General features: G+C 36.8%; 1 protein-coding gene across 4 annotated transcripts in view; it reads left to right on the top strand.

Moving 5' to 3' along the window:
- Positions 1 to 17,197, top strand: part of LOC116788122 (neuroendocrine protein 7B2-like) — a 48,355-nt gene extending 31,158 nt beyond the window's left edge. For all 4 annotated transcript variants that reach the window (XM_032690548.1, XM_032690547.1, XM_032690545.1 and 1 more), the window contains 4 exons: positions 1,985 to 2,134; positions 5,078 to 5,190; positions 10,663 to 10,716; positions 14,308 to 17,197. In XM_032690548.1, the coding sequence (XP_032546439.1) occupies positions 1,985 to 2,134; positions 5,078 to 5,190; positions 10,663 to 10,716; positions 14,308 to 14,403 (413 nt within the window). In that variant the 3' untranslated portion in view covers positions 14,404 to 17,197. The remainder of the gene's footprint in view (positions 1 to 1,984; positions 2,135 to 5,077; positions 5,191 to 10,662; positions 10,717 to 14,307) is intronic.
- The last annotated feature ends 7,382 nt before the right edge of the window (positions 17,198 to 24,579 follow it).

The raw sequence follows: 24,579 nt of genomic DNA, 5'->3' as shown, positions 1-24,579 counted from the left end.
AGTTCATAGTGTGTATAATGCTATTCTGCTTTTAGTACTGTGTCTCATAGTTAGTTCCAAATGAAAGTCCCATATAACAGAGATGTAAATTTTTTATAGGGGTACTTTTATGTTTGTTACATATCTGTAAAACTTTTCTGCAACACTGTATTACAGAGTAAGAGACTTGTACTTAAGAGGGAAAATTAGCACATTGATTAGATTTTAGACGGTTGTGAAAATAAAATAGGAATATATAGGCTTATAGACTAACTTGTTTCTAGTAGCAAACGTCCAACTGATTATTTACCAAATATAGACAGTTTGGCTCAACTACCACTTTTAAATGGAAAAATGAATACAAAATTCGTGTTTTGCATTTGACTGCCTTATGTTTGCAATTTTTGCAAGTGATTATATTAGCTCACAATGTTTAGCTGTATAAAAGATGATTTAGGCTGGTCATGTTTATTTGTAATTTGGGACAGGAGTACTTGAATGATTCCTTTGGAGCAGCTTTCCTGTTCAGAGGCTTTATTCCTGTCTTCTGGATCTATGAAAAATATATGAATTGAAAATAAGACTATTTGGTGATAATATGGTGATTATGCTATTTAACCCAAACAGTTACGTCCACATTCACACTTTAACTCATATTTTCCAATTGGTCAAATTCCTTCTCCTCTCATTCATTGTTAGTGGAATTTATATGTCGACTGTATGTTGTTAGCCCTCTTTATATAGGGTTTTAAAGAAATATTGTGCTGCTGTCACACAACCATCTCAGTTGCTGGAGCGTGTGTGGTGGCTGTCTTATGTCAGGGAAAAAGAACATGCTTGAAACTAACTTTTTATTTGTCTGAACTTCAAAAGAATAGTGTATAACTGCATTTAGAAAACTCCACAAGCAGCTGGGGTTTAGCCTGTGGATACATTTGGTCAACAAAGCGTACAGAAAAGATCTGGGGCAGATAAATATTTGTAGAGAGGCATATAGAGAGAGTGGCCTGAGCTTGTTTCCCAAATCTTTAGTGAAAGACCCTACTTGTCAAAGGCAAGGCACTCAGCTGAGATGTGTGGAAGAAGGCCATAGCAAACCACTTCTGTGTGCATTTACCCAAGAACAGTGGGCCCATCATTGTGTCCTCTGCCACTGAGTTATAAAACCTGCTGCACACTGCTGTTGTAACCCTGCAGTGATGGTGATCTCAGTCCCACAGGGCAAATATAAAAGCGTGCATCTAGAACTGATCTATTAAGTAAAGGTGTAGAAGTCGCTGAATGTGATGTTTTGTACTAAATTGACTACTGTGTACGTATACATGCACAAGAATTCCCATCAACAACAGGGACTCTTCATCACTTTTCACCATTACTGCAGGAAATAGAAGTTTACATTTAAGAATTAATTTGAATTAAAAATAATTTTTCGAGGTGTATACAACCAAATTTGCTAAAATACTCTGGGTCCCCAAGGACCTTAACGCCCTAAGTCCCCTTGGGACTTAATTTATTAATGTATTTCTAGGCTGTGCAGAAAGTGTTATTTTTTTCTACAGTGTCATTAACTTTGTCTTCTTGCTGATGCTGATGCTGTCTTGGCATATCTTCTGTTATTAGTTTCTACAGTGAACAGTATCAGTGACTGAAGATGATTGTGCAGCAAATGTATCAAGTTTCATTATTGTCTCCTGTTTGTTTTTCTTTGCATTTTTTTGCCTAAAACTTTCATTGTTAAGGAAAAAAACAACCCTAAGAATAATAATATGTGGCTGATTTTGTTTCCTAGTTTCATTTTTCATTATCTAAGTTACTGGATTTAGGTCACATGGTTACATTTCTAAAAGAGATGCTTAAAATCTAAACTTGGATCTGTCTCTAAAACAATTACATATAAGAGAGAGATACATATATTTTAAATAGAAGTCTGGATTACTTGAAACTGCTAAAGCACTTACACTTTTAATCTTGTAAAAAGACAGTGTGTACAAATTGTCTTTGCTAGGTGGTGCACATGAGGGTCTCCAGCACTTGGGTCCTTATGGCAATATCCCAAACATTGTGGCTGAGCTGACAGGTGATAATGTACCAAAGGATTTCAGTGAAGATCAAGGCTATCCTGACCCTCCAAATCCCTGCCCTATTGGAAAAACAGGTAATTTGGCTGTAGCCTTTGTACCTCTGTCTTCACTCTACATCTTCCAGTCTTTCAGCGCTGTATGACACTTAAATCAGCAATGAGTGTTTTCTTTCATCCTCTACCCCAGGAGTATAACTGTGCAGCAACTGGGTGTTTTAGTGTTTTTAGATGAGGGGTTTGTTTGTTTTTTTTAATATGTGCACCTTCTGTATTGCTATATGTCTGCTGGAGAAGGTGATGTGAAAAAAGTGATATTGACCTCAGAGTAGAAGATAATGAGATTTATGATAGCATCTTGTTCCCAAGGGACTTCATTTTCAGGCTGGCCCCTGAAAAAAGTTATCATTCTGTACAGTCCGTTATTTTAGAGACTTTCATTGTGCCAAGAGGAATGAAACTGTCTGCCCTGATCTCCAACCCAGACCATGAGTCAATATTTAAGATACCTTGGCTCCAGTCCATGTGCCTTTATAGCTCACTGAGGGTGCCTGTCTGCCAAGAAACGGAGAACTATGTGGATGTACCCCAAGATGTTGCATGCAGGCTCAGTCTGGCAGAGGAGCAGTGCAGCCTCTGAGTGCCAGAGAGGTGCCCCAGACACCCAGTGTGTCCCTCAGCTCTCAATTGCACATGTACCGAGCCCTGCAGATGGCTAGTGCTGAAGGATCACTAAAACAGCACTGCGTGTGTGTAATATAGACATATTCTAAGAGAATTGATCTTTTTCCTGTTATTTGAGCCAAGGAATGACTTCCAGTACTGAAAGTAGTAGTAAAACACTCATTGGCTGCCTTGGGAGCTCAAACTGGGAATGAGCACTCTATTTTTCTCTCATTTTTCATTTGTGAGCTAAGATACCCTTTAAAAATGTTTTCTGTTTAGTCTTGTTTTATGTTATTTAGATAATGCAGAACAGTTGTTTGTATTCTTGTTTAAAAATGTTCTAACTAGCTTAGAATTCATCAAAAAATAATATTTGTCATGAAAAGTTTTGTGAAATATTTTTACATTTCATTCAAAAATTTGACAAAATTTCTAATAGCCCTTCCTTACTGTTTTCTATTACAACCCATTTGGTGGTGATGCCTACATCTCTTCTGAAATAATACCTCCTCTTCTAATTTTTTCAGTATAGTTGTTTGACAGGTTGCAAATGATGGGTTTAGGTTTTCTCACACACACAAGCACACACACAGACTTTCTATCTGCTGTGCTTGCCTGTTAGACTTCTGTTAGTGATTAGATAAGTAAATTAAAAACATGGCATCCAGGGAAATGCCTTTGAAAATCCCTCCAATTTTTCTTTCTTAGGCGCAATAATAGTTGTTAGCTAAGCTAATACAGTCAGATCTGAACACAGGGGGAATTCTTAGGGAAATGCTGCCTGCTCAGATAAATGGCTCTGTCATAGGTATGCTGTGAGTGAAGATAGTATCTACTAGGATTAGAGTAAAATGTTTTTCAGAGCCTTAAATGGAAATTCAAGTGCTGACTGTATTATGCATACAAATTACTAGAGGCCTTCCTCAATCAGGTCTGTGGATTTGCTTAATGGAAACAATTTTTCCAGTCACTGTCTACATATGCACATTCCACAGCAGGAATACATAAGCCTGGAGCACTTGAGCTTGAAGACTTTTAGATTAGCAGTCACAGAGGGCACACATATGCCCAGCTGCCCTTTGTGTTTTCTAGCAAAAGACATGCATACTCTGAGAAGATTGACCACACTTCTCTTGTCACCTGTTTCTCTCTTGAGATAACCTCGTCCCTGCTGAGACTGAAATAATTTTTAAGTGCTTTAGTGATATCTGAGTTACTTAGCCAGTATATATAGTTTTACCCTGTTTTCTGTTGGCAACTTAATTTTTTACCCATCCTAAGGAGCAAATAGGGAAAGCAGGATCTGTTGAACTCAGAATAACCTCCTCAGGTCATTACATCAACTCAATTTTAAGTCAGGCCTTTATTGTTTCCCACGTCTAAGAGAAAAAAATAATCCATCTGCAAATCTTTTCACATGATGACACACTAGGACAAAAGGGAAAGTCCACATGTGTGTGCTCCAGAGTGCCTGTGCTCTGGCAGATGTAGCTGCTTGGATGCCCAGCATCATGCCCTGGTTGGAAGGATCTTCTTCGGTGTGTCTGAGAGGAACTTGGACTGCAAGCTCCCCATGATGGCAAAGCAGAGGGAGCTCCAGGAGCAGACTCTATCTAAAAAATACTCTGGCTCCAAGTCGCTGAAACTTTGTTTAATCTAAAGATGACTTGTTTTGGTAAAAAGACTGTAAGTTGATTTTTAAATGGGTATTATCTTGACGTGACACTCTCTACAGAACCATCCATTGTGGTTAAAGGAGGTTTCTAGACCAATCAGACTAGTTACCAATCTGCAGAAATGTCTTCATCATAAAACTTCTACCACATTGCATTTTTAGGAGATCTTATGATGCATAAATGATTTTCAACCAATTTGAACAAAGTAGCAAACCAGAAATGGATCTCCATGAAGAGCTGCTCAGTGAAGGAAATTCAGTCTTTGTTCACAGCAGTGTTTTACCATAACCTTCAAAAATATTACCTAAACCATTTCTAAAACTACCTGTGAGGATTTAAAAAAGGAAAAAAGATCCCTTCTGAATAAGAACAGGATACAGTTCTACATAAAATCAGTGCAATAATAAAAAGAAAAACAAAAAGGAGGAGGAGAGCTTGGAAAATAAATTTTGTTTAGTTTTGAAGTTTCATTAAGTTGCAAGGTTTTGGGTTTTTTTAAATTAAATACATCCTAACAAATTCATTTCAAAAGAAAAGAAAACTGGTATTTTCTAGTCATCCCATTTTTTATTTTTTTTTAACTGCGTGATCACATTTAAGAAATTTGATGACTAATGTGGCACATATTGTGCGTTTCAAAGCTACTAAGTACTCAGTGCTTTCTGACATACTTTTGCAGTTGATGATGGGTGTCTAGAAAACACCCCTGACACAGCAGAGTTCAGCAGGGAATACCAGCTGCACCAACACCTTTTTGATCCAGAACATGATTACCCCAACGTGGGCAAGTGGGTGAGTACGTGCTTCCTGCTTATTTTTTTGCATGTGAAACTGGGTATTGTCTGCTGTGTGTGATACTATGAAACCACAAGGAAAATATTGTCCTTATTGCTGGAAAAATCATCACCCTAAGGGAAACCACTCAAAAAAGGTAAACTTGCCCTGAAAAATACAGAAATAGTGCTTGTGATTGATATGCACCCCAGAAAAATAGAAAGTAGAAATCCTTGTTTTATTACCTGTCCCAAAGCATGACAGCTATGTATGTACTTGATAAATGCAACAAACCACATTTCAAACTACAGTGAATAAGTAACCAAAATTAGTGGAGATCTTAGGACAAGATTTCAAAACATAACAGGACCCTAATCCAAAAGAATATCCAAGTTCAGTGACTATTCATTGTTCAGCTACTTAGATAAAAAATAGCAAGAAAAGAAAAAAAAGATGGAGTGCAGCAATCCCTAAACACCTTAAAAAATCCAGGACCAGACAGCTTGCTCTAAGGAATCCTCTCTGCCTTAAGGATTTTTGAGTACTTGATGCTCTTCTTCCTCTGCTCAAGTTGTGCACTATATTGAAAATCTATTTAACACGTCACATATAATAAATGCAGTGAGATACACTAAGGGCAAAAATCTTGTTCTAAGCATGCAAAGACTATAATAACTGCAGCTAGACTATTTCTGCAGGCTAAAGGCTCCAAAGAAAGCTCTGCTGCTTAATCTTAGATTACATCAGTTAAAATGTCCAATCCCAAATCCGTCTTCAGGCGCCAGGAAAACAATAACAATGATCATAATTTATGCTTCTAGAGCAAATAATGAAATCTCATTTTACATTGCTATAACACTTTACTTAAGATTGCCCTAAACCAGTGCTTTGTAAGCATATATCGATAAATGGACATTTGGCAGCCTCTTCTCCTGCTGTAATTGTGAGACAATGATTCATCATTCATAATCAAGCCAGTGTAAGATTTATAGTCTTAATTACTTATGTGAGTGCTAAATTTTTGGAGAGAATCATGCCAAAAATCCAAATTTTGGAGACTTGTGTCAGTAATTATCATCAAAGGTTTTCATCTAAAAAACACCAGATGGTGAACTTTCTTATTTATGCCAGATAAGGCTGTTAATTTTCTTATTATTCATAAGTACTTTACTTTCATAATACCATTTTGAAGACTATAAAAGCACTTCTGTACATCTTTGGCGTCTAGTACTATTTCAGAGTCAAGCGTGTTGTCATTAGCAACATATATACGTAATAAATGGTAGTTAATCATTAGTGAATCCTGGACTTTTTTCATATCTCCATCCATCACTACTTATTCAGGGGAAAAAGCTGCTCATGCATGGATTAAAACAGACTCTTAGGTACTAAATAGTAATCACATCTAACTGCAGCTTAGCAAACTCCAGATCTTTCTAATTAGAGATGAAACAGCTGGTCATGTGCATGAGCAAATGTTCTGCCGAGATCCAGGAGAATTGCCTCATTACCTCCTCATTGTATATTATTACATGTTAAAAATATAAATACAGTGGTATCTTTTTATGACTGGTTTTGTTATTTTTAACTCTCTGGAAAAATCAGAGAAGCACTCTAAAAATTATTTGTTTGAGACTTGATAAAAGAGAGAGATCAGATCTTTTAGGTCACTCACTGTCATCTGCATTAGGTTGTAAATGACCAGCACAGCTGGCTGTGGGCTGCCCAGCTGGTAACTGTGTGCATCCAATCCTCCCACCGCCCCCAACCACCAAAATTCCCTCTGCCCACCAACAGCTTGTTCCTGTTTCTTGTGTCAAAGAGCCTAGGACTAAACACCACTAGGTCTGTGATGGCTGTCTACTTACAGACTGTGTTTCCATCAGCTCCTACTGGCACACACCCTGTAGGTGCAAGGCTGTCACTACCATCTGAAGCTTTCAGGGCAAGCTGTCTCCTGGACCCATGTGGGCTGCCATGTGCTCTTGGGAGAGCTTCTCTCCTGCCTTTTCCTTCCACAGTGCAGTTTAGGCACTGTTACAGTTCCCAGTGACTTGTCCTTTCCAGGACCCAACATGCATTCCTTAGCATAACAACAGTAAAACCCAACTTACATTAGCAGGTCAGGAAAAAAAGCTGCTTGTCTTAATGGGACAGAAGCAGGTTGGTTGGTTTGTTTTCATGATAGACTGTCATGCTTGCAAAGTATGAGACCTCTGCAGTACCCTGTGAATAACAGACACACTTTATAAGAGTCAAGCAAGTCTAGAAGGTGTCTCATGCAGCAAAGTGTATGGTTCCATGTAGATGCTAAATATTATGTATAAATACTGCTAATACATATGAAAATATAAATATGTAAATCATGATAAATGTGCACTGGGTTAGGAGTGGGAAGAAAGAGGAAGAATTTTTTTGTCTTTGGAACAACTCTCCATATGTTAATATGCCGACCTGTGGGAAGTCTCTGGAACGGATTCTGTTTATAGAGTGAGATGCACAGCTTATGCTCTCATCCCCAGCCCCTAAAACTCTTTTTTTTTTCTCCTCATATGTGGAAAACGTAGAGGTGACAGTGGGAATAGTAAGATGAGGGACTTTTGGAGGTTGCTACCCTAGTGTACAAGTATAAGTTTCTAAGATTTCAGGGGTTTTTTTCCCCTCGGTTCAGACTTTTCCTTGCAGGACACAGATATTTTCCATTTGAGTCTACCTTTTTTGCAGCTTATCTCTTTAGATGGTTTGAAGACGTGTTGCTGGCATCCAGAAAGACTTTCACAAAGACCATTTACAATATACAATTTACAATACAAATCTAAAAACCACTTATATGTAAGTTGTTGTTTATTGAAACCCAAGGTGTTAACCAGTACCACATGTAGGGGTTGAAAAGAGAAGGGAAGTTAGCTGTGTTTTCTGACACCAGTATTAGTACAAACAGAAAATTAAAAGCAACTATGTTTTTCAGCAACACTCCTTTGTACTGAAGCAATGGATGACGTTTCACTCTAAGGATAGAAATAATGTCGGTTTTGCTTATCAGTCACAGTGGAGGGATCCAAGGCAGTACAAAGAACGGCAAATGGGAAGCAGGGCTTAAAATATTCTACAAAGGTGAAATCCTTGTTAAGAAGCTACTATCTGTGGCTTCCTAATTTTAATAGAAACCTGAACTAATCACTCAGAATTTATTTTAATCCAATACAGTTATAGTGAGCAGCCCTAAGTGTATCTGTCTTTACCAACTGATATTGCTAAATATCTGGATGGTAATGGTGATTATTAGGATATGTTATGACAGGGCTGGTCCCCCTCTTCAATTTTAGACAGTACAGATTGTATAATTCAGTGTAGTATGCTTGATGTAATAGAAATTGTCATGCTTGATATTCCTGGCAATGCTGGAACTTGACTCAAAAAAAAAAAGCCCTCCTGAAAGGGTGCAACCTTGCTAATGCTTTTCAGTTTTGCTCAATAGTTGTGCAGATGCACCTTACAGAATTGCTGATTAATACTGACTTGAAGATTCAGTGCAGTCTGAAATACTTCAAAGAGTAAATCTCTCTGGCATTAGTTAGTTGGTTGTAAACATTTTAACTTCTGATTTTTTTCCCACCCAAATCCCAGCCTGTAGTATCCTAATCCAAGTAGCCAGGAGGGTGCAAAGGAACCTGCAAGAGTGATAGGAAAGTAGCAAATCATGCGCAGCATCTCTCCAGTTGAGCTATATCTTTAACTGGACAAACTCTGTGCCTTCATTCCTAACAACCTCTTGGTGAAGGATGGGCACTGCAAAGGCAAATTTTGGTGGCCGATGAGATCAAACCATTACGCAGTGGAACATATTTTCAGGATTGCTATTACCATACAAGTATGTTCTTAGCTCATGCTCCATAACCTTATTTGCTTTGTACTCCACATAATGCTGTAGTTATGGTCTTAAAAGATTCCCAAGCAGACTAAACAAAATATGATATTCATGGTTCAATTGTGAGGAATTTTTCTGAGTGACAGAAATGTTAGACCCAGCAGTTAATTCTTTTTATTTCAGAAACACCATTTTTCCTCTCATGAAAAGTATAAGGTCAAAGAGTTTACAAAGAGAGGCTTTGGTGGTGTTTCGTTTCCTAAAGAGAATAATGCATGCAAATGTGACTTTCCTTAAAATGTTAAACTTAAGTTTTCCTGAAGAGAATTTGCATAAATTACTAGCCAAGAATGTCCCTCTTGGCCAGCTTCATCTCTGTTCCCTTTTGGCACAGCTCAGACAAAATAACTAAGGTTGGGCAAGAGAGAGGCCTTGTGAATTTGGGGTTTAATGAACATGAGAAGTACAAAACAGACAATTTTGGCAGATTTCATTGTAACACTCGAAAATGTTTGTTTTTTCTCATATCAAGGCTGCAGAGAGGATAGAAGTGTTTGGTGAATTTGTTTCGCGTTAGAATTACACTTTCTATTTATATAATCAATGTTAGGTCAGTTGTTTATAGCAGAATTAATGGCCTTGTTTATACAGTCTTCTGCTTTTATACATGTAATTCTTCTCTTCTTCCATGTTCAGGTTAGGGTTTGGTTTTGGTTTTCTTCATAATATACAATTGAAACAAAATGTGGTGAACATATGTGTGTTATTCTAGACTTTATTAGAATTCACTACTTGTAAGAAATACAACAATATGTGGATGCACTTATGTAAACTATGGTCAGAGGGGGTTTTTTGTGTTGGTTTTTTTTCTTTTTTCTTTTCTCATCATCATAACTTTCTTTTCTGCCAAGATGTTTCTGGCAGTTTTTAAAAGGTTTGCCATTAAAAACGTTATAGACCAAATGGGTTTTAGAAACTTTATTGAGGGCACTACTTAAACAAAGGAAGAGTTGGCGCTGAACTCCTTTCAACAGAACTTTGCACTGGGAAGTGTTGATATCTGGAAGGGAATAAGCAAAGACAACAAAACAGTAGGAATGATGCCTATTGCTGTTTTTAAAAGGCATTAGAAAATCCCTCATAAAGCAAATATTTTTTTGCTCCTGTTCTTCTGTCACCTCAAATGCATAAAAAGATATACCAGAGCAGGAATCCTGCTTCCTCTCCCTCCTACTTTTTTTTTTTTATCTTTTACCTTCTGCCTTTTTTTAAAAAAAAAAAAAAGTCTATGTGTATTTATACCATGTATCATGTGATGGGGAACATTCAGACTGTATCATTATACCAGCATGTACTTGAATCACTTATTGCCTTAACAGGGGTGATAACATAGTGCAACATAGTGGAAAATTACTGTTACTGGCTTTTAAATTGTTAATAAGGCTGTGACTGCTCCTGAAGAACTGCACATGTTAGCAGGAATATCCAAATATTTATTTGTGCTTTATCTTTCCCATAAAACTGCACACCCTTCTAAACTTGCTAATATTTAACATCAAAAATGGTATTTTAAGAGAAGAATGTAATGAATTTGATGGCTGGTTTATTTTTTTCCCTTCCAGAGCAAGAATTTACTCTTTGAAAAGATCAGTGGTGGTCCAAAAAGAAGAAAGAGGGTAACTATTGGAATACTTTTTAGCCTTGTGTAATCTAGAGAGAATTAAAATCATATTTTTGAAATGAAGAGTTAGTCTAGTGCATTCGTATTATACTTTAGTTAATGTGTAAAGTCAGGGAATCTCTGTGATAAACTACTATAGCCAGCTTCAGAACTGTACACTGGCTACAAGATTTATTTCTCTAAATAGCCTGCTACTTTCAGAAGATGCACTTCAAGGCAGAACATTAATTATAAAACTTCATATTACCTGTGTTTTAAAATTGATCCTATCTGCATAGAACCATTTAAAATTATTTAAATGTGTCTAAAAGAGAATTTAAAAGTTCCTCCTAAAAATATTAGTAAATTTAATTACCACTCTCCATGCATGTGCATATGTTTTTTGGGTGTAAATGACACTAGAGGTAGTTCTTTAGCAGAGTTTATCTTGGATGAAACTCCTATCTCTATGTCCCACTTGCTTGAAAGACAAAGATGACTGGGCTCTCATTGTTCTGGTCCTGGAACAAGGAAGGCAATCCATGTATCACAGAGAACCTCTGCACAATCTACCTCACTACCATCTCTTTTTTGGTAGCGTCAGCCTTTCTTTTATTAAAAAAAAAATCATTTTCAGGCAGTCAGAGTCTTTAGCTTTGCTGCTGGCATACTGTTTTTCTAAAAAGTCTAGCTCTCTGCCAGAAAGTAGCTTTTCAAAATATGACAGCACAGTTTATACTGCAAATGAAGTAAATTTAATTTAAAATAACAAGCATAAGTGAAGATTATTTATTTATTTAGCTCTCAAACTTCTAGTCTTCACTAGAAAGGCCAATTCACACATCACTGGCAATCAACACTGTTCAACCATGAGTAATGATCTGACCTGAACTTAGTATCTGCCTCCTGCTTACATTTGATTTTTGAGTTTGTTAGTGGAAAAGGAAAAAGGGTAGGCATCTGATTTTAATTTTTAAGTTTCGTGGAATGTTTATTAATAGCTAGAACAACATGTTAAAGTGGAATTCATGCAATATATACATGAGAGGAAAAGAAGTGAAAAAAAGAAAAAGACTTTCTGTCTGTGAAATGACTGATGTAATTGAATACAAAAGAAGCAATTGCTGGAGACATGACAGCTGCATGGCCAGGGGTAGCCCAGAATTTTGAAGATGAAGCTTCAGTGTCTTGCTTTGCAGCAGATTTATTCTCCTAGCACAGGCATGTCGCCTAATGGTAAATTCATTAGAATTTAAGGTGTTTTAGAGTAATACTGTAATGATTACTAATGCTTTAATGAACAATTCAGAATTTTCACTTTATCAGCAGAAGGGTAACCTAGAGATGTCACCAGCAGAGTGTATTTCTCCAGAAAGCGAAACGTCCACTGGATTCCACTGCTGCCTTCTGTGCTCCCTGCTACTCTTCCATGCTCTTCTGCACAGACATAGAGTTTCAGAATCTTGCAACAAATTGGTCTTTCGGGTCTCATTGTCCCAATTTTAGCTTAAAACAAGTCTTATGGAACCGTGTAGGTAGTAACTCTGTTGTATCTATACAATGTGTAACAGTCACAGAGGCACTACTGAGGTCTAGAAAACCACAAATTCTAAGTATATGTTGCATATTCATATATTTACACATGCAAGCACATGTATACATAATCAGTACATACAGCAAAGGTGTGTATTTACCATTTGCTACTGTGTTATTTTTTTTGTAGCACTTGTAGTGCCGGACAAGAAAGCCTACATGACATCTAATTTTAATTAGCCATCCTCCCCTTTTTTGCATTTCTATGCATGAGCATAGTCCTGTCCAGAAAATAATATCCTGAAGTGTCAGGAGCTCTTCTGTAATCACTGAGTCACGTTGCTGTTGGGCTTGGAGCTGTGCACAAAGGTGCTTGGGAACTTGCATTGCTTTGAATTCTGCACAGCTGCATAGGATTAAACATTTTTTAACAAATCAGCCAAAATATTTTTACATTATATTTTGTTTTCTTTTGTCTGTTGAGAAGGATTTACATTTTTATGTAGTTTCATTCCCTTCTACTTTATTTCAAAAAGTAGCAAGCAAGTACCATTCCAAAAAGAAGACTAATTAATCTTCCTAAGAATCTAAAATAATTCCTAGAAGTTTATGCAACAGTTGAATTTCACTAAATTAACATTAAACAGAACTTCTTTAAACAAACACAAACAAATCATTTACATATGTCTTATTTCTAACAATTTAAAGCATTAGAGTTAGTTTATTTTCAAGGATTTTTCCACATTCATTTCTGATTCTTAATATTTTTATGTTTTTACTTGCAACAGGCAAAACACTCAAAAACCAGTGGAAGAAGGCAAAAGGGCTGCTCTGTGCTATGATTAAGTATTAATGATAGCATCCACAAATCTGGAGAAACCCAAGGGGTTAAACTTGAAGGCAGACAAATCCCAAGTCTTTTCCAGAGATTCAAGAAATACTTGGGATATTTGAAAATAAATATTTCGTGCCCATTTTGAATGCCTTTTTTTTTTTTTTGATTCCTAAGTTTTGGTGAAAGAACCACAGAAATATCTCAAGAAAAGTAATTTCTGTAACATAGTCAGCCTGACAAGAATCAGGAGATACTGGAAAATTTGCATTCCTCCGAAGTTCGTCCTTAAGCAAACAATTTTCATGGCATCAAAAACCTGCACACTAGAAATTTTGTCTATATCTGTGAATGAGAAAGTATATACTTGAATTTTGTTTATACAGACACTGTAACATGCCAGAAAGCAGGTGTAAATGATATTTAATACTGAAGTGCCACTAAACTGCTTGCTGTTTGTAAATAGAGTAAATACATTTTATTACATTGATATAGATAAAATTTGAGCATAGGCTTTCTATGTTATTTCATCTGCAATCTCCAAACAGTTTTGAGACAGGATCTGTTCATCTTCAGCCTCACATTGTGCTGCTTGCATAGTGCAAAGTGAAGTTAAACCCCCTCTAGGGATCTTCTTTCCAGCATTCCCTTGTTCTGGCAGTGGTATGAGAGCCATTTTATATGCCAAAACCTTGCTTGGCTCTGCTTCTGTGCCAGCAGTTATTTTATCTCAGCATCAAGAGAGGAAGCAAGGAGGGGTTTCCTGGAGAGGACATGGGCTGAAGAAGAGACTGTGGTCAAAATGATTTCATGGTCTCTAACTTGTCTCTCAGCATAATGTCCATCAGCATCTAGTAATTTAATCTAAAGCTTACCTGTACTTCTCTAGCAAGTTCTGTCCTGCCTCAAGAATTAGGGAGTTGGGTCTGCTGTGGTTTCTCTGCTGAGCTGGGGAAAGGGGGAATGGAGCAAAAGGGCAGTGTTTAATTCAGATTGTCCTGTGTTCTTGCAAGTCCTCCTCCACTTATATTCCTTTCAGTGGATTGAATTAAATTCCTTCACAAAAAAATTTGTAGAAACAAAACAGTGATTGACATTTAAATTTAATCTCTGGAAGCAATTTTTTTTCCAGTCTGCAAGTGTTTGACAGATAAGAAATGCATAAATACATTTACTAATCCTAGTTACCTTTTATATGTTTCCCTGTTTCTAATAAGTTTAAATCATTTTAAACTTTTTCAGAGTGTGAACCCCTATCTGCAAGGACAGCGACTGGATAATGTTGTAGCAAAGAAGTCTGTTCCACAATTTTCGGATGAAGACAAAGGTCCTGAATAAGTACAGTAAAAATGAAAGATAAAAACTCATGCCATCCCCTGCTAGATATTGCTTATATATAATCATCTATGAAAATCCTTGTGAATGGCAGCATGCTTATTATTTATACAACTATAGATAAAAAACAGCTGTATTTATAACAGTATGTTCTAGATAAGAAAAATATGGTTCTGCTTTTTGTTAAGTTACGGTAAAAGGACATTTCAGTTGTTTTTATTTTAGTCACGGAGCAAACTTTAAAAATGTTAGTCATTTTAATAGCTAACGTGAGGTAAATGGTCCTAATGAGCAGCTTGTAAATAGAAAGATGAAAAAATGCCCAATCTGACTCCAGCATTTAATCTTAAATGTTACTGTGTTTGACACATGAAAATTACAGTTTTATGTTTTGTTCGCAAATATTGTTACTTAGCAAAGACAAAGTATTTATTTTACCAGAGAATTTTGGCTTTTGGTCATTTTAATAAACATTTAAGCAATCTACAAGGTTTGCAAAGCGACATTTCCAAAATATTTCAGAGGCTCATTTGTCTCTGTTATTGCTGTGCAAATTTAAAAATTAAAGAACTGCTTTTTGACTCTATTCACTGGAATATTTTTCTGTTAGTTTTAATCATTCCTTAACTTTCCTGAACACTTGCACATCTTTCTTCTTTATCAATGAAACTGTTATGTGGAATCTCCCCCACAGTTCTTTGTCTTAGTAACAGCGGAATTTGTGCATTATAGTGTTCTTAAATTATGCTTCCAGGGGATATTATAAATGAAGATGGAGACATTTGTCTGTGTTAATAAGGTTGTATGAACAACCTCTGAATCTAAATCCAGGTTATGAAGGTCGTTACAGTTGATCTTCTGAAAAATTGTGCTACTCTAATAACACTGGTAGCTATCATTGCTCTTAAAGTTGTTCCAGGAAGCTTAAATTGCCTTTTTCCCCTAGAAGATTGAAGAACTTTGTATTCCAGAGTTCTCCCTTTCTGAAAGAGGAGAATATAAAATTACCTAAAATTTTTTATTTTTAGAATACATCTGAATATTTAAAGCCATGTGCACGGAGCATTGGAATTATGGAAAAGAGCCTTAATTTACAGCTTTGAACTTGAAATCTGTGGAAAAAGAAGTAGTTTCCTTTCCCATCCTACAGAAAAACACAGTAAAATAATGATGACCCCCTTGGAAAAAAACCAGATAAGAAACTAAAGTTCCTAGCTACACAAGATTAAAGTTAACAGGATGGCACATATATGACTGTCAATAGCATTTGCTTTTTTTGTCCCACCACTTGGTAATAAATTATGTATGTAGAGAGTTGGCCCTCTCATGTCATTTATGGGTAGACTGTAAAACTGTGTGACATTTTAGGATGAGCTATCATGTCTTTCATCATAGATCCTTTTTTAAAAAAATCTGGAAGAGAAGACTAAATAGTATGTAATGCAGTGGGGTTTATACTCGCACATGACACAAAATTGAGGAATTTCTATGAATCACAGAGCTGCCTCCTACTGGAGGAATAGGATGGGAGCAATTCATGTGACAGAACTTGAAATCTCTGCTCCTTAAGCCTACTCTTTTTATCTACACTCCTGCTTAGTCTTCACCCAGGTATTGAGAGTTGCAAACTTGCAAAGGTTGTCTCCAAAACCAGCAAAAAGTATATATATGCTGTATTTATATATAAATATATATCTATATATCTATATAGATATATATCTGTCCTTAGTAGCGCCACTAAAATCCATTTTAATCACAAAAGTGAAGCAACCGTAATGGCAATTAATTCCATTTTTTAAGCTCTTAGTAAGGACCAGTACATAGTAAAAGGAGGTATGTACGGTAAATAGGGGGCTTAAAAACAGAGGGGCAAAGAAGCATTGTTTGCTTAATAGTATCAGTGATCTCACATCTAATTTCTTGAAGTACTTTAGGCCACTACACCCTTTCTGGGGATGATGTGATAATCCAGAACAGCAGACTGGCCAGAACAGGAGTCTTTGGATTCTGCCTGTGACCTGGGTGGGGCCATAGGAGCTGTCCTCCTATGTATGATAGGTCTGCACAGCACAGGCAAAGGAAAAATATCACAATTCAGAGGTGATTTTTGTCTTTAAATGCAAACAAAAAACCCCCAAAAACCTTTAGAGTGCGCAAAACGATGTGTCTTATAGGAATTGTGTGCTGGAAGAAGTCAAATGCATGGTGGTGAGCAGCTGTCTGCTGAGTCCATCAGGCAGCTTGAGTGTTTCACCAAGAAGACTCAATAGCACTATTATGAAATTTTAATAAAATATAGCTCTTACACCGTGATAATGAGATTCATTATTCTAATTTCAGTTTCATACTAGAGCTGTCTTACTGTACTGGGATTGGTAGTCCCATGTTGATTTAAAAAAAAAAAAAGAAAAAACAAGCAAAAAAACCCAAACCCTTGTCCCTTCTGCTTCTCCAACAAGAGTCCTAACATGTATATGGAGTTTTTATGAGGAATCATCTTTCAGAGTCACTGAGTAAAGATACCAACGGTCCCTCTCACTAAGAGCTCACTTCACCAAACCAATAGATAAAAGAATCTAAATAGCTGCACAGCTCTTGCAGGTGTGATTGCCCTTTTACATTTACGATGCATGTGAATTAAGAAGCATGTCTTTTGATACTGTTGTTTAGAATTTTCATTAAATTAAAACCTTTTTAGAGTATTTTAAAATTCGCAACTGTGTTAATTACCTCTGATGTATTTGAGACACAATGTCCTTGAAAGAAGCTATACAAAATAAAGTGTATTGCCATGCAACATTGATTTTGTCTAGTAAAGAAATATTTATTATCCTGGTTTAAAAAAAGGACCATGTAACTGATCATATTATAGTATTTGATTTGTGACACAAAACTTACTCTGGGAGTGCAATGTGTGTATGCACACACACACTAACATGCACTTTTTAAAAGACAAATATAGTCAGTAGTGAAGAGTATAAATATGTTAACCCACAGAAGAAAGTAATATAAAAATGCTTAGTGAATTACTAAGGAGGGGAAATAGTGATATGCTTCTATATATTGGCACATTTGCATTCACCTAACAAAACTCTGTTGCTGATCTATTCAACAACTCATGAGCAATCCAAAGAAACTTGGAAATAGTTCCAGGAATCTGATGTCAGAGTCCCAAGAGTCACAGGGTTGCAAGTAAAGCTGATTTGAAGCTTATTTTATGAAAATATGATGAAAAGTTCTTCATCCGTTAAACTGAAGAAAGGCACAGGCAGAAAGATGACTACTAAGTTAAGTTTTTGGCTTTGTTGTGGAAAAAGTATCACTCAAGCCCCTTTGTTTCAAAATGTCAGTAGCTGAGGATGAAGACAGATATTTTTTTGATGATAAAGAGGAGACTTGAGTCCATGCCCTCAAACCAGGTCTCTAACTAGTAGCTTTGTGGAAGTGTTGAAAAGACTTTGTTTTCATTTTCATGCTGTACAAAAACTAATTTTTGAACATTTACATTTGTTGGAAAAAGCCAGTAATAACATCGACCCAAAACAAACTTGGAATCTTCTGGCCTGTTTGCTGGTAAGCTCACTAAACCAACTCTAACCTTATTTGTAATGCTGTAACACTTACAATGTGATAGAAGTTTTATGCAATTACTTCTTTTTTATATATACACAAGTCAGCAATGTCTGGATCTGTAGGACAGAGTTCAAAGATAACTTTTCAGTCAAAGTCACACACTTAGATTTATGGAAGGAGAAGGGGAAGGTAGGAGGATTCAGATGATACCACAACCCCAGAAAAATTGGAAATGTCTAAGGAAAGTACAATTTCACATGATCCACAGGGGAAATTAGTATGTTCACTATTTTATTAGCTAAGTGTGCTAGAGGTAAGATTTAAGGTACCTCTCCATCCAAGTCAGAAACTATCAGGGCCATCAGGGAAAGAGGAAATTATCTCCCATTTTGAGACACCTAAATCCGAGATTTCAGGCTAATGGAACTGACAATTAGATTGAACTGTATTTCTGCCATACTTGATACAAATAAGAGGGCAATCCAACATGCCCTAAAGGAAAGACATCAACAATAAAACCCAAAAAGAACATATTGACTCCAGTGCCACATGGATACATATGCATACACTTAAAAATTTAGTTTTGTTTGAAGACATGCAAATACCTTCAATACAGTTAAAAAAGAATCATAGTCAGGAATTATCTCAAATAAGAAGTCTTCTTTTTAAATAAAGAATTATTGTGTCCCTTAAAAGGTTTGCCTGTTTGTGGTGCCTAGAGTCAATGACAGATTCCAAGCATGAGCAAAGACAAGTTCCCTTGAAGGGTTCAGCCACTGACATTGAGTGGCTTACATGCAGACTACATAGAAACTATAAGGAAATGTAGGTGAAGGAAGTGGAATTGCCATCATGAAGGGCCTCATGAATCACAAATGTAGCTGACTAGCACAGGATTGGGTCCTAAGTCAAGATTTTCATATACAAGAGACTGAAATGCTCAAATGAACCGTTTTCCAAGTACACTCATGGTCCATATCTACCACGCTCGAGCCTTTTGCTGTTAGGTGAAGAGTGGCATTGAACTCCAGTTCATCATCCTAATTTGCCATGAGAAGGGAGCATGTACTTTCAGTTCTTATGTTCGCTTTATTTATGATGCCAACTGCTTTGCTGCGATTACATGAATTCTGATGGTTGGAAGAGCCTCCAGCCATGTGTTCAACACATGGGAGCATAAGAAATGTTAAATAAGAGTGTCATGGCAGTAGTGTTACCAGTTGGAACTAAAAGAGCTTAAAAAAAATCCTGTTTGACTATCAAGGTCTGTATTTGTATGTGCGGCAGAGGTAGAGATGGTAGAAACTGAGAGTGGCTTCAGACTTCCGGTAGCTCTAATCACCTCTTTTTGTTCTTTCCTTTAGTTCCTGTTACCAAAACACATGGAATGCAGCTCCTAATGCAATGTATGGTCTTTCACATTTAATCACTATGTTTCTTCATCCTACTCTTCTCTCCATGAAAAACAGTGGTGGGAGTCAGTGGCTAAATTTCATTGTAAACTGAGTGAGGCAAAGGAGAAAGAAAGCACAGAGAAAAATAATGTGCTACTAGTCTCAAACTCTCCCTCATTCCCTAACCAGCATCATTTATTTAGAGACCATTAAATGTATAATGGGGGCCACTTTCCTGGGAGCCACCAAAGATCTCCATTAGAGATGGTAAGGGTTTTTAGGTCTGGGCATATTTGTTAGATCACAGAAGGTGCATATGACTTCAATGCTGAATTGAATCTTAGCCTCTTTTAATTAGTTCTTTATTATGTAAAACGAAAAAACCCACCAAAATCCTAGCAGTTCTTCACTGCAATATATGCATTCTAATGCCCCAAAAAGTGGCTGAAATTCAAGTGGGATAGCCCCTATGGGGAAATGTGGTCCTGATTCCTCAACACAGTAGAGAACACCTTTCTACACTGGGAAATAAAATACCACACTGTGACATTATGGACTAAATGGACAAAACAGACCTATGAAAGAACATGTCAGGCCATCCAGAGAAACACTCATACTTCACCATTGGTTAGTTTTTTCCCTTTCTTTGAACAACACTGCAAACAGTCACTAACTCAATTGCAAAACTTTGATTCCAACAGGCTGTAAGATTTATGGGCTTGAAAGTTGCATTACTGCAGTTGAAGTAAGAAACCTATTTTTAATGCTCAAATGATCAAATTAAAAAATAGTCATAACTGATTTAAGTAAGTAAAAGTCAGTGTTATGATAAGCATGGCTGTCATAGTTTGTGCACAGACCCTGGCTATTGGTTAAATTCCCAGACAACTCTACTACTCAGCTGCCACAGGAGTCTGTGCATGTGTGGGTAATGTACGTGTGCACAATTAAAAAAGCAGAAAAGTATGTCCTGCTTCTGATTCCTTATAGCTTTCTCTTGCTACTCACACAGTGTCTCCAGCTTTGCTTCAGCCTTTCTAGTGGTTACTGGTCTGAAGCTATGGTGTCTTGGAATATTTGTTTTCAGGGACTTTCACGAATGCAAAGTCATCCAGCATGCAAGCAGTAGGTGCCAGAATGTTACACATTTCTTTCGGTTTGAAATATGTTAATTATTTTCTGCTTTAGTAGTTGAGGCTATTTTCTGATTTCTAACCATATTGGCCATTTTCTGCTGTGTTTTTAGGTTCTCAACAGCAACCTATAAGCCTTTAAAAGAACAAGAATTATCCACAAACTTGAAGATAAGACCTTCATAGACCTCCCGTAAAATACCAGTTGCTTGTTAAAAAACACTTTGTGTCTATTTAGTTGTGTATCTGGAGGTTCTTGATCTGGAGGTTTACAAAACTGGGAATTATTTCCAATTAAAAGATGGGTGAACAGTTGCAAAGAGGTTGAGGGCTGACTCCACTAAAGGCCAAAGTACCCACAGTTGGACTTGTGTCCAATGCAAATATCAAAGTCCAAGCACATGCTCCTCAAACCTTGACTCCCTTTCCTGATTCCTTAGGTAGCTGAAGGCTATACACAACTATGTTTTCTTGTAATCATGTACCTCAGGGGCCTGAACTTCTACTTCTGTGCATGCCTAGGACTGTTTGAAACTTGGTGAACCTGCATAGCTCTACATCTCTCTCAGTCCTAAACCCAGCCTGAACCCACAAACTTGGCAATTCCTGCCCTATATTCCCTGGGGAACCAGGCTAGCAATGACTCACCTCACACATGTCTATAGGAGCAGGCATTGAACAAAAATACTTCAGCAGACATAGACAATTTAATTAAAAAAAACGGTGTCTGTAAGAGGTATGGCAAAAGAATCAAAGCTCTAATGACACCAGAGAGGGAGATCAAGAATAAACACAAATTTGTCATCTAGTGGTTCAGACGGCAGGCTGAACACAAGGAAGGACAGAGTAACACCTGGGCTCTAGCTACTCCTCAAGGAGTGTTTCAGTAGCTAGGCAGACACTTGATGAAAACACAAAAATAGTCTGAGAGCATGGCAAAAACAAGCCAACCATGCACCCCCATCCTTCCCAGTAGATGGCTAATTTTGGCTCCCTGTCTTAATTGTTTCCTGAATTGTTGAACAGCCTTAGCAGGGAAGGTACAGAGCCCTCTCATACAAATAGGCTCCAGACTCAGGGCTAAGAGGCTGCACCTCTGGAGGTGCAGGTTTGCATGCCTCCAGTGAATAGATAGACACCACAGCCATTTCTTTTCTGATTCCTGAAACAACACCAGCTTTCTTTCACTCACTTTTAATGTATTGTTTTTTTCAGGAAAGTTAGATGTATTTAGTTGCTATCCAGATTATTGGAAGAATGTTACATTTAGCAAGACTTGGAAACTAGCAAGAGTTAATTTGCTTGACTGTGCATTCTTTATTCTAGTAACTTTAAAAATATCTTATAGATCATTTTGCATCCATTGAAAAGGAAGCACTTAAAAACCCCACTTCCTTACTCACTATTAGCGTTCCAGTGACAAACTTGATCTTGCTATCATTGTCATATATGGGATTTGCTGACAAAGAGCTTCAGTGAGCCTAAGGGATCCTGTTAGCATTGCTAACACAGTTCCTTATAGCAAGACGTGTCTTATTGTAAGTATTTTCAGCACCAAAGCTAAGACATAATCTTTTTCTCCACTCCATCACAAATAATTCTGTTCAATGTGCTTTCAAGTGGAATTTTCCCTATTAAAACACACAGGGCCAAATACTGAAGGGGTTTCCAGAGATTTCCATAAGCTGGTGGCAGTACAGTCAAAGCTAAGAGGGATCTGGACCCCAAATCAAACAAACAATTTGACTAGAAAGACTAAAACATAAAAGTACTTGGTCTTACAAAGTACTTCTCCAAATTAGAAACAAAGAAATCACATTTCATTGTGGTGGCTTTTTTTCTACTGGGGAAGGTTTTGTTAGACCTGACTGCAGTAGACACTCCTCCCTAAAGCACAGAGGCTTTTGAAACAAATCGTCCTATCTCCACTGGATAAAAAAATGCTTTTTGCCTCCAGATAGCCTGTGCCCTCAGCTGGATTTATTTCAACTAATTACATCAAGATAAAACCCACTGCATTTTGTTTCTTCTATGCTTTTACTTCATAATAGCTTTCTCAATGTAAAAACTTCAGCCTACAGTAAAGGCATAGTCAAAAGACCTCATAAATTCTGAATCCAAGAATTTACTATATTAAAAAGGAGGGTTCCTTCTTGCAGTGCAGGAGAATATCCTGTTCGTTTCTGTTTTCTCTTTGGTCAGATCAGAAGAATAAGAAATGGCTACGATGATTTTTTTCTTTTTTTTTTCTAAAAATGTGTCTGATAACTTTTGGTGATGCCAGCTTCCAAAGACTCTTTCCTCTTAAGTGTTCTAGTATATTTTTCAAAAGAAAAAATTTTTATTTTTTTGCTATGAATTCATATGCTTATTTTGAAACCCTGGCAAGAAATAATAATACCTCCTTCCCAAGGAGTCTAGTTCCATCTGGTTGAGAACCAAACAGCCTTGCCACAGTCTGATCTGAAGTGTAATTGATTTGATCACTTGCAATTTAACTTCTTCACTTACGTCTTTAGTGCATTAAGACTTCCTGGGGAGGGGAAAGAAAACTGTTTACATTTTTAGACTTTTTACAAGTGCATCCAAAAGCTCCAAGTGTTTGGTGCCTGATTAATTACAAACACCTAAAGGACTGCTCGCAGCCCTATTTACAGCATCCCTCCTAACATCAAGTGACTTAACACTTTACCAGGCACTTTGAATTGCATGTTCTTTGCGGGGGGGGGGAATCATTTAATCAAACTGCCAATGAAAGCAGCTAGTGCAGAATTGCTGGGCAGTGTGGTTAGTCCCAGAATTTAAGATGACAACTCTGAACATCTCTACAGAAAGGGAAGAGTGATATCTGTTGTAGCTTGTTTGGAGAATAAAGTAAAAGGACTTGAAAAATGCTAATTAGAATTCAAGATAATGTAAGAAAGGGAAAGATCAATGAATAATATCTAATTGTCCTTAGCCAAATAGGCTAAACAGGATACTTTTGACAAGGAAATAGAAGAAGTAAAACAGAGCAGTTGTTGGAAGTATCAAGAAAAGAGGTTTGGCCCCAGGCTTGCCTGTATAGTTTCCCAGAAGTGATTTTTTTTGGCAATTTTTAAAAGAGTAAATTTTTGGTAACAATACAGATAAAAAGTAGACTATTTTTGTATTTTATTATTATTGTATTTTTAATTCTTAAGTTCATAAAGTTTACCATTCTAATATGCACATCAACTAGAAAGTCCTTTAACAGGGGAAAGAAGTATATATAAATTATTTTTAGGTCTTTTAGAAAGGCTCGCCTGACTCCAGTCTCTTGGATTGTTGTGTGTGCTTTTTACACTCTGAATAGTCCCACTGAAAACAAAGTCAAGCATCTGGCCAAACAAAGTCTCTGCAGGATTCGGGTCCAAATCTAAGTTTAGCAGAAAAATGAAGTATGTGCACAAATCCACCTTTCTTACCAAGGCACTTAACTGTTTGCACTTATGTATATAGTTAAAATGGTATATAAGACAACCAGCAGTTCTTTTTAGGTAATGACAACTGGTTAAACACTTCTTTGTCTGCCTTTAGATTTTTTTTTTGTCCAGAACAGTGAAAACTTGGCTTATTCACTGGAAATATCCTTTTTTTTTTTTTTTTAATTGGGGAGAATTACAGAAGTTAAAAGGCCCTCTTCCTTATTAAAAGCATTTAGAAATTTCAAAATAGATGTATTTAAGCATGTAGACAGAAAAGAGATGAAAGTTAAAAAAAAGTATGTTTCATCTTCCCAGATTAAGTGGAGCTCTCAATTTCTCCTATAAATTGCTTATTTCATGGGAAGTTTGGTACTGAATTAGCTTTAAGGATTTAGGCCAAAATTATTCTGTCTCCGTTGCAAACTCTGTTCCTTACAACAGTTTTATAAGTGGGGAAAATGGAGTCAAGAGAAAATCAGCGGGAGTGAAACAAGGTAAAGGATGAAGGGAGAATTCACTTGTGCCTCTTATACCTCTCCTTTTTGCTGTAGAGACCATCTAAATAAAAAATGTCAGTGAGAAGACTTTGGTTTCTTCCCACCTGCATTAGTATTTATTCTGAGAAGTGAAGTA

Source organism: Chiroxiphia lanceolata, chromosome 6, assembly GCF_009829145.1.
Source record: "Chiroxiphia lanceolata isolate bChiLan1 chromosome 6, bChiLan1.pri, whole genome shotgun sequence".
NCBI lineage: Eukaryota > Metazoa > Chordata > Aves > Passeriformes > Pipridae > Chiroxiphia > Chiroxiphia lanceolata.
This window is presented reverse-complemented; position numbering and strand designations above follow the sequence as displayed.